This window comes from Camelus ferus, chromosome X, assembly GCF_009834535.1.
Source record: "Camelus ferus isolate YT-003-E chromosome X, BCGSAC_Cfer_1.0, whole genome shotgun sequence".
Lineage (NCBI taxonomy): Eukaryota > Metazoa > Chordata > Mammalia > Artiodactyla > Camelidae > Camelus > Camelus ferus.
This window is the reverse complement of record NC_045732.1, coordinates 29,640,926-29,651,249: the sequence shown is the minus strand read 5'-3', so window position 1 is coordinate 29,651,249 and position 10,324 is coordinate 29,640,926. Positions and strand designations below refer to the sequence as shown.

The 10,324-nt window shown below is 35.1% G+C and overlaps 1 protein-coding gene across 1 annotated transcript in view; it reads left to right on the top strand.

Annotated features, from left to right (window-relative positions):
• The first annotated feature begins 824 nt into the window (after nt 1–824).
• The window catches only part of LOC102520808 (dystrophin), a 387,492-nt gene continuing 377,992 nt past the window's right edge, over nt 825–10,324 (top strand). Inside the window, exon 1 of the mRNA XM_032475799.1 lies at nt 825–1,011. Coding sequence (XP_032331690.1) covers nt 997–1,011 — 15 coding nt within the window. The 5' untranslated portion in view covers nt 825–996. The remainder of the gene's footprint in view (nt 1,012–10,324) is intronic.

The window sequence follows — 10,324 nt, the reverse complement described above, 5'->3', positions numbered from 1 at the left end:
AATCTGTCCCATTTTTAGGTTCCACCCTTTCCATTACACATGAAATGTTTCTTCTGGAAAATATTCTCAGGTGTCTGACTGTCAGGTAATAAAAAAATAGAGCTAGCACTATAATAAGCTCTTCGAATACAATAGTGTTATGCAAACTGATATTTGGCACAGTGGTTCCTAGGAAATACGTGGTTTTCCCACTTGTTAGTCTTTTTGTTCTCCAATCCCCTTCTCTTTCTTCTTCCAGTGTTCAACTTCCTTAAATTTTTTTTTTCCCCTCTGGGGAAGGTAATTAGGTTTATTTATTTATTTAGTTGTTTGATGGAGATACTGGGGATTGAACCCAGGACCTTGTGCATGCTAAGCATGTGCTCTACCACTTGAGCTATACCCTCCCCTGCAGCATTCAGCTTCCTATTCTAGATTTGCATTTCTCTTGGCCTGTCTAATCCTGGTTTCCTGCCTCCGGTGACATCAAAGATAAGCTTGGTATAGGGATTTTACAGTTTTACCCATAAACATTAGCTTAAACTTTTGCAGCATATTAAAATAAGCTTTCACAATTGACCAGCAAAAACTAAAAAGTTAAAAAAAGAAGATTTTGAGGGGAAAGTTCACATACGGATTTTCGAAAGTCTGAAAGTCCAAATACACATACACACACACTATTCTAGTTGTTAATTCTTTCAAGAAGAGTTTTAGGAGCAACTCACCCCTTTGCTGGTCTGTTAAAATTTAGTCTCTTTGACTTTGCTCTTTTCATGGGACTCACTGGGTGCACCATTCTAATACTTGAGAAAAATCACATCTGGATATCTGTTCCTTTGCAGAGTGACTGAGCGAGAGACTGCTTTGGAAGAAACTCAAAGATTACTGCAACAGTTCCCCCTGGACCTGGAGAAGTTTCTTGCCTGGCTTACAGAAGCCGAAACAACCGCCAATGTCCTGCAGGACGCCACCCATAAGGAAAGGCTCCTAGAAGACTCCAAGGGAGTAAGAGAGCTGATGAGACAGTGGCAGGTAAGTCAAGCGTTTCTACTTTATCTCTCTTGTGAATCCAGTTGAGGAATTCTCAGCATTTGTCCTTGCAATTGACATGCTGTGGACAGAATAAAATAATTGTTTTATATGGCCTAATATATTTAAGCATTTGGGCAAGAAGGAGAGAGACAGAGGGAAAAGGGAAAACATGTATTATTTCCTTTAACACTCCAGTCTTCTAAATAGCACATGGTTTTGACCAGGAAAAACTTACACATAAAACTAGAGCTTTGGTAAGAAAAAACTTTGCTCAGAGAAATAAATTAGGGATTGGTTTATTAAATTTGAAAAAGTTGACATTTTGAGTGTTTATTTAATATTTTGCAGGGAAAGCATCTGTATGAATTGTCTGTTTTATTTAGCGTTGCTAACCAAATCGGTTTCCCTTCATTACTTTCCAATACGTTTTGAAATGTGAATCTGGCATTTTGTAGCTTTCTTCCTAACATGATATGTAAAAAAAAAAAATGAGGTAGCTAAATTTATCATAGTTAATGATCATGCAATTTTCAGACAATTGTTTTTCCTAGAAACAAAAATTATTGCTATGAAGTTTCATATGCACAAACAGTGAAAACAGAAGTTTCAAGTAGTTTTGTTTAAATGAAGTCTTGGTGGGAATCATATTCTGTAGTTCATGAAGGCTCTTTATGTTTATTTTCTATACTTGATATAATTTTCCTAACCTATTACAGAGTTTTGTTACGTATAGTTGAGCTTTCTGGCTTAATGTAAGAACTTTACCAGTATTGGTATTACTAGGTTGAAAAGTAATTCCAAAATCAAATCATGATAACCGAAGTGTCTTCTCCTCCTCTCTTTGTTCTTTTTTTTTTTTTTTTCTGTTTTGATGGAAGATTTGATCTACTTTGATTCTCTTGTATAGAGTAGATGACAGTGGCAATTTATAGTTTCTTGAATTCCTCATTCTTGCTTTATCATTCTCCTTGAATCCCACTTGCCTCCTCCACAATGTGTGTTGAGTTAGTTTGATCATTTAGGAGTAGTTTGTTTAGGACAATACCTGACTTTCTTTGCAGATATCGCCCATGGCTTGAGAATGTAAATGCAGTGCAGAGTTTTTTGGGTCACTCTTAGAGAAATGGTTAGAAAATGTGCTGCTGTAACATATTTGACTTAAGATATTTCACAAATAAAATTTTATTTCTCCTTGTAAATGCCCATAAAGCCACTCCAGAATTTTAATAAATATGAGGATTGACATATTCCCATTAGCTATGGTAGAAAAAGAGTAAAACCTTAAGTGGATTTTTTTTCTTAGCAGATTCCTTTTTAAAAGACAAATTAATCCAGTGACTCAATTTCATAATAGGAATTTGATAAAATATTTCTTAAAATAATTAGTAAGTCTTATTGAGGGCAAAATAAGGTTACATTTATCTATCTCCTGTACATTTTATATTAATATCTGCAGTATTATACAATGAAAATTCATACATAAACTCCTAATCCTGAGAAACTGCAAGATTGTGAATCATTAAAGAAAAAAACTGCTGTGTTTCCTAACTATATTTACTATGGAAGAATGGAGAATAAAGTACATTTTGTATTTAGATTTCTGAACTCTTTTTCAAAAATAGTTGGAAATTATGCTGAAGAAACTTTCCTTAGCTTATTCTATATTGCTCATAAAAATGTATTTATTCTTAAAAGCCATATAAAACTCTCTCAGAATTCCTGAAAATCTTAGACATATCATTTTCCCCTTAACTGTAGTAGGACTAACTAAGATTCCAATATTACTTTGAAACAATTTTCTCATTCCCTCTCAGTTAGTATTGTGTCTTCTATAAATTCCAGTTGCCTGAGGTTGAAACTACATTTTATGTATATGAATGACATTTATAGCCAGCTCTGATTTTCAGTTAGATGGCTGAATAATGGTCTTTTGATGAAAGATTTGAAGATGTTATGGTAAAAACTCTAAACTACTGAAACTACTGATTATTGTTAATGGCACATTCAACTGATAGAACTGAATCAAGATACTGGGGTTTAAAAGCAACAAATGGAAATACCAAGCTTGAAAGTAAATAAAACCACATACCTTAGGAGATTACATGCAATTTCAGTATTTCAGCTAAATGGAAGTGTTTGCTTTTTTTTTTTTCCCTCTGAAGATGATTTTTTTAAAATTTTGAACAGGAAGAATTTTCTATAATATGTGTGAAGGAATAAAATGTAACTCTGCCTTTTCCCTTCGTTTGAAGAAGCTGGTAGCATTATATGCATTGTTTGATTCACGCTGTATAGCAAGAATCATTCTTACGTATTAAAAAAGGAAACTCTAAATGCCTAGCCAGAGTAAAAGCTCTCCCAGCAGGTTCTAATATATCTGTCCACCCCAAAGTAGTGATGTTTTACTTTCTGCAAGTGCTGCTGAATGGAGACAGGGGCTGAAAACCTTCACATAATAGGTTTTTCTCTGTGACTGTCAATCAGTTTTTCTATATGTGGAGACTCTAGCTCTTCCTAGACTACCTGACTGTATCACTGTTTATCATCCACTTCATAGGGTGTTTAATTCTCCCAGCAATAATTACAATTCCTGGGTTCGATAAGCATACATGTATTATGAAGCATCTGCTTCCTGAATGAAATTAACCTGATTAATTCCATGCTGCAAGCCATTAAAATTTCTTCCTTATATTAAAAAAAAAAAGTTATTTACTTTCCTTACTAAAAGCAAGGTCATTATATTGTCCTTGTACTTCAGGATGAGATTTTTCTTGTAAATATTGTTATTTCTGACTCTATAATTGGAATCTTAAAGCCAATATATTTTTAGAGAGTGCTGTATAGAGCCCGAAGAGATGACAATTTGAAATTTTTTCATTGCAAATTTATTCTTAAAATGAAGAACTGTGTCCATAATTGAATCAGATTCTTCCTGTGTCCGAAACATTTCCTGCTTTGGACTTCAGAGAATTGATAAACATGGTCACACATCTAAGTTCTAACATAAAACCATGGGTAATTGAACATGGGAAGACTGCATCTTTGCTAATATTTCATCAATCTTAATTGATACTCTACGCACCCCAAAGAAATAATTGTTGTACCAGCTTGTATAGAAGGTTTGTGGGTATGGGTAGGTGGTGGGGAGAGGTGGTCATAAAGGTGGCATACATAGTATCTTTTTCTCAGCAAGAGAAACTGTGGGGCAGTTAATATTGGAGATTCCCTCATCTGTGATCTGGGCCGTATCTCAGGCCGTATCTCTCAGCTTACTCCCTCCTATGATTTCATTTATTTTTCCTATGTCTCTTCTCAACTCCCCCGCCCCCACCCCCAATTGTAGAAATGCTCATCTATTAAACAAAACACTTCAAGAGAGACCAAGTTGATAAATTTGAATTGTATGTATATCAGAGTAAACCTGTAAGTTGATCAAGTGATCCTATATTTCTAATACATTATTGAAATTAGGAGGAAGTAGCTTATTCACTATTGCTTACAAAATATCTTGACCCATTGGTTAATTCCAAAAAAAAGAAAAGGATAATGAAATCTCAGTAGTGAAATTAATATCCTGAATAAATTGAATCATCATATTTCTTGGGGCATCTGAGAAGAGAGAGGTAATCTGAGGATCCCTAATGCTAAGAAAAGAAAACCCTCTTTGTATTCCTTTCTGCTGCTATAATTTAAATTGGGTTTTATATGTATTTTTAATCTTTCTACTTTGGTGTGTAAAGAGTCTGAAAGTTTATCTTGATATTTTTCTTTTGCCTGGTGATGACTGCCTACTATTTTGGATGTGTAAAACTTTTATATATATAATTTCCCCCAAGAATTTTGATTAATTCATCAAATCTTTATTAAACACCTGTTAGATGCCTAGCATGGTGTTGGGACTAGCAGTACAAACATGATTAGAGAGATGCTTTTCAAACAGTTCAGACAAAATACTAGGTTATATAATCAATTTAATGAGTATGAATCCATGTTTTTCAAATAGAAAGGAATACAATTAATAGACTAGAATAGAAAATAACAAGAGCTTTTCACTCTTAAATAAGGGTCAGTATTAGTTTGTGAAGGTTTGATTTCAATTATTTGCATGTACATGTGTGTGTGTGCGTGTGTGTCTACACAATGGCTCACTGGGTAACATATATTCAAAAACCTCTGTATTGGAGTATGATTTCTGCCCTTGGGATCTTATATCCCAGAGGTGGAATAGTTATGCAAAGACAAAATTATAGTAGTGTGATGAGTATTACAGTAGAGGGCCAGGCATGGTCTGGTAAAAAGAGAAGGTGATTAAGATAAGCCTGCCAGAGAAGCCAGGTAACTCACCTGAAACACTGTTTTTCAATCTCGCTTATACATTGGAGGAGCTTTTAAAAATGCTGATGTCTGAGTTTCACCCCCAGAAATACAAGCTGAATTGAACACAGCATGTCCTGTCCCTGATTCTCATGTCCAGTGAAGGTTGAGAAACTCTGTTCAGACAAAGTTAGAAGAACGTGTTAGGAGTTAGCTAGATACACCAAGTTAAAAAGAATTTTTGGCAAAGGAAACAGCATGTTGAAAATCCTGGGCAGTATGGTAGTTTGAGAATTTGAAGGCACTTCTCTTTGGCCGGGGAATGATTATGATAAGAAATGAATTTGGAAAGATCAATTGTGGCTGAATTATGTAGAAAGACAGCATGGTATAGTAGATAGAGTCTGAACCTTGTAGGCAGGAAGACTACTTATTTAACACTTGTTGCCTAACCTCTAAGTTGCACTTGTGTTCTTTTGTACAATGAATATAATACTTTGCAGGTTTTTGTGAGGAGTTAGTGATAGGATGCGTGTAAAGTGCCCCCCAAAGGGGCAGAGTGTTGTACTCAAAGTGCTCATTATGTGTAAGCTGTCTTTCCCTCCCTCTTTCCATCTATCTTTAAGACTTTGGATTTTATATGTAGTCTGTGGGAAGTCACACCATGCTTTTTAAGCAAGGAAATGGAGTAACCTAACTTAGAGTTTTGAAAGATGTCTGATAGCTGTGAGGAGAATGAATTGGAACAAAAGTTAGAAAGTTATTTCTTTAATATTCCAAGACAGAAGTGATCATTAAGGTGTTGACGCTGAACAAATGAAACAGATGTGTGAGCCCTTTGGAGGGAAAAAAAATCAGCATTGTGATAAACTTTATGGGAGGAAATGGTGAGGGGAGAATTTGAGGTACAGTGGGGAGTCACTGACTGCTTACCATTTGCCGTGACTGGGTGCCTCCACAGGGTTGCAGAATTAAAGAAGAGAAATAATTGTGGGAAGAGAAGTCAATAATGTGGCCAGTTTTGAGGTGTCTGAATAGTAGAGGTGAAAATATCACCTCCCTTGAAGCAGTTGTGAATGTGGATCTAAAATTTGGAGAAAGATCCACATGGAAGATGTAAAATTGAACGACATCAATATGGAATCCATAGAAATATATAACATTACACAGAAATCTGCCACTGTTATTTGAATTTCTCCATTCAGAAATATGCCTAAAAGTCACCAAAATACTACTTACTATAGCACAGAATTAGGTTTAAATGATACCACCTTCTGTTATTCAAAGGGACATAGCTTTGGGGATTCTCTTAAGTGTTTCAACCATGAAAAAAGGCAAAGAACTAGCAAAGGTTTGGTGTAAAATTTTTACCATGGAGAAAGTAAAAGTATTTGAGTAAGGTATCCAAGACCTTGAAAAACTCTTTCCAATAAGGACAATTTCTTTCTTCTCTTATGTAAACATGGAACATTTTGTCTTCTCTTTTATTCTGCTGTAAAAGGTCATGCACATTCACAGTACTGTGGACTGAGTACTCAGAAATAGGTTCAGGAGCCACATGCTTGTCATCTTATGATGTTCAGTAGTTTATTATGTTCCACGTTTGGACCCTGAAATCCCTGTAGATAACAGAGAAAATCCAAAAAAGAAATAGTAAAAATAATTAAAAGTTTAGAAAAAAAGTCAGTGCGGACAAATGTTCAAGACTGGTGTTTTATCTTCTATAGTAAAGAAGACTAAATATAGAAATGAAGAATCCATTTATATTTATCCAGTGATGTAAAACAATCACTTAAATTTAATATAATGAATTTAATCACTTGAGTATAAGGGTTCTACGACTCTGAACCATCTTACCGTGGTCTCTTTTATATATAAACATGTAAATTCAATGTATCAAAACTTTAGAATCTACTTTTTGAGGTATTACATTACAGTTAGCTATTATCTGGAATGATACAAGGGAAGCACTAAGTTGAATAACTTTGTAATTCAGTTATTGCATTCTATAATTTTATATATACAAACTAAAAGAAAGGCTCATATAGGTAAGAAGACACTATGCGTACTGAAAAGTCAGTTTTGATAGTTCCTAATAACCATTGTCTTTTATTCCTCACAGAACTTTTATGAGGATCTTATAAGGTAATAAATATAAAAGCACTTTGAAAAAGCTTTCTCTAAGCGAAAGATCCTCATTGATGTTATGAATTACCATTAAGCAAAAGTCAAATTGAAGATATAAACCTAATACCATACTCTTAAAAAATCAGTGGATTAAAGTTATATTCATTAATGCTGAGAATAATAATAACTAAATCGTTCCTTGGTTATAATTGACAAAGCATTTTCATTTTCATTCTCTAATTTGATTGTCACTGAAACCCTCTGGTGTTGGTACTATTATTTCCATATTCAGTTGAGGAGGGAAAACTTAGAGAGTTTCAGTAATGTAGCTATTACTACCTCCTTGAAAATCAACTTGAGTTTTGGCACACCAGATTAGGAAGGAAAAATTTCAAAATAAAAGTCTATTAAATAAATGTTTGATTTTTGGGGATTAATAACACCATTTTATCCAGTTATTCATTTATCCAATTATTAGGCTAGATAATAATACTAGGTCACATTTTTTAAAATATATGTTCCAGGCAGTGTGCTAAGTGCTTTTCTTGCATGATGTGTGATGTACCCTTTTTTGGTTTTTTGCACGATCTTACCCTTTTTACCGATGAAGAAACTGAAGCGTTGAGAGTTCAGGTAATTTCTCTTAAGGTCACACAACTGTATAGAGAGGCATCAGTATTTGAACCTAAGTTTGACATTCTGACCTTCACCTAATACTCTAAACTAACTCAGCATTCCAGGCAAAGACCCAAGATAACCAAGAGCAAGTTTCAGATCATGATACCTCATAGGAATTTGTTGATTAATGGAAATATTCCTACTTCCTAAGCATCCATCTTTCCTTTACATTTTTCAGTCTAGTTTCTGCATTTACCTCGCAACTGGAACACTTCTGGAATTCAACTGGAACACTCCTAATTGCCATAGAAATGTCTGCATACTTTTTTTTGTTGCCCACCACAGTCTTCAGGAACTTTCCTCATCCTTTAGCTTGTCGAGGTGCTGTAGTCCACTGGTTTTCTCCTGCCTCTGCAACTACTCATTCTTCTTTCTTTACCTGAGGACCTATTCTGGGCTCTCTTTTCTGTCTTCATTAATCTCATTTTTTTTATTCAGTAGTCAACCAGCAGTTACTAAGCGTTGGTTTTGTGCTAAGTATTAGACTAGAAACAGTCTTTTGTCCATCTCCTTTAATCCAATGATTTGAAGATTTTTACCTATTTTCAGTATCAGTTCCATGTTTCTTACCATATATGAGACATTTCTTGTTCATATATCTCACAGACATCACAAACTCAATGTGACCCAAATAGGCTGTATCTTTTATACCAAGTCTTTATTTTCTGTCTTGGTGTTCATCACGCCACTGTCTTTTCAGTCAGAGAAATTTCAGCCAGAGTCATTTCGACATCCCCTGCTCACTTGCCTTACTTTCATTTTCAAGATCTATTGATTTTACCTCCCTAATCATTTGCACCCATTCCTTTTTCTCCAGTCCACTTACCACCACTCTAATTCATGCTCATACAACCTTTTGTCTTCCTCCACTTCTTCCTGCCCACTGTGTTGCTCCAGTCCAGTCTGCAGATTGCCATCTTAAGTCAAGCTTCCTAAAGCAGAGATCATAACTACATTACAAATTTCAGGATAGCAGGGGTTTCATCTACTTTATTCTCTTATTTATTCCCATTGCCCAAGACAGCGCCCAGCACATGATAGGTGCCAGTAAACATCAAATGAGTGAAGAATATACAACTCGTTTGTTCAAGCACCTTTTATGGCTTCTCAGAGCCTTCAGAATATTCTATAGACTCCTTCACCTCGCCCTCCAGGATTGGCTCTCAAGCTCAATTTCTAATCTTATTTCTTATTTTTCCTCCCCACACACCCTCAACTTGTACTAAAATGCACAGCTGGCCAGTTCACTTTTGTGTCTTTTGCTGACCTGTTTCTTCCCTTGGGACTCCTTTTCCTCATCTCGATTTACCCAGATGCCGCGTAATTTTCAGTGAAGGCCATATTCAAATCCTCCTTTGGTCCCTGAGCCGCCAAGCCACGAGTTGTATTGTCTCCCTCTCAATTCCCAAAGGCACTTCTTTGCACTTTAAATAATGTTTCATGCTTTCTGTGTTGTTTTACAGAGGCTGAAGAGGATAACATTTAGTAGTGTGGGCTTTGAAACCTAACTGCCTAGGTTTAACTCATGCTTCTGATACTTACTGACCATGGACACATTGCTTAATTGCCCTCAGTTTACACAGCTAAAAATCTGGGGTCATGATAACATCTACCCCATCAGGCTGTTGTTATGGTGTTGTGAACTGAGGTATGTGAAGTACATAGAACGGTATTTGACACATAGTAAGCAGCCAGTAAACGTAACTACTAGTTTTATTACTATTATCAGGCATATAAAATGTAAATTTTTATAAGTAAGCTTTTCTATTTATTTCACTATAGATTCCTTAATGGTGCAATCCTCCTATGAGTTGAGTGAGAAACTACTTGATAAGAAATGGATGAATTAATGATACTGTGCCAGAAATATTAGCTACCATGAGTACTGGAACTCTGATTTTTTTAAGCTTTGTCTTTTCTAATCAAGAAGAGATTAATAATCTTCAATAGATTTTAGTTCTTAAATGTCAGTATTGACTCATGTTTGAAAAGCTCTTCAGAGTCTTCAGATACAAACAAACCATAATACTCCCATTCTTGAGAATAAACATACTACACTGAAAATTAAAAAGAGATATTTTGTCTTTCGTAATGAACTCCTTGGGGGATATCAGTTAATTTGCCACCCTTCTCTTTCAACCAGACACCAGACATTGAGATTCCCTGAAACATGCTTCAGTATAAATAGTTTATT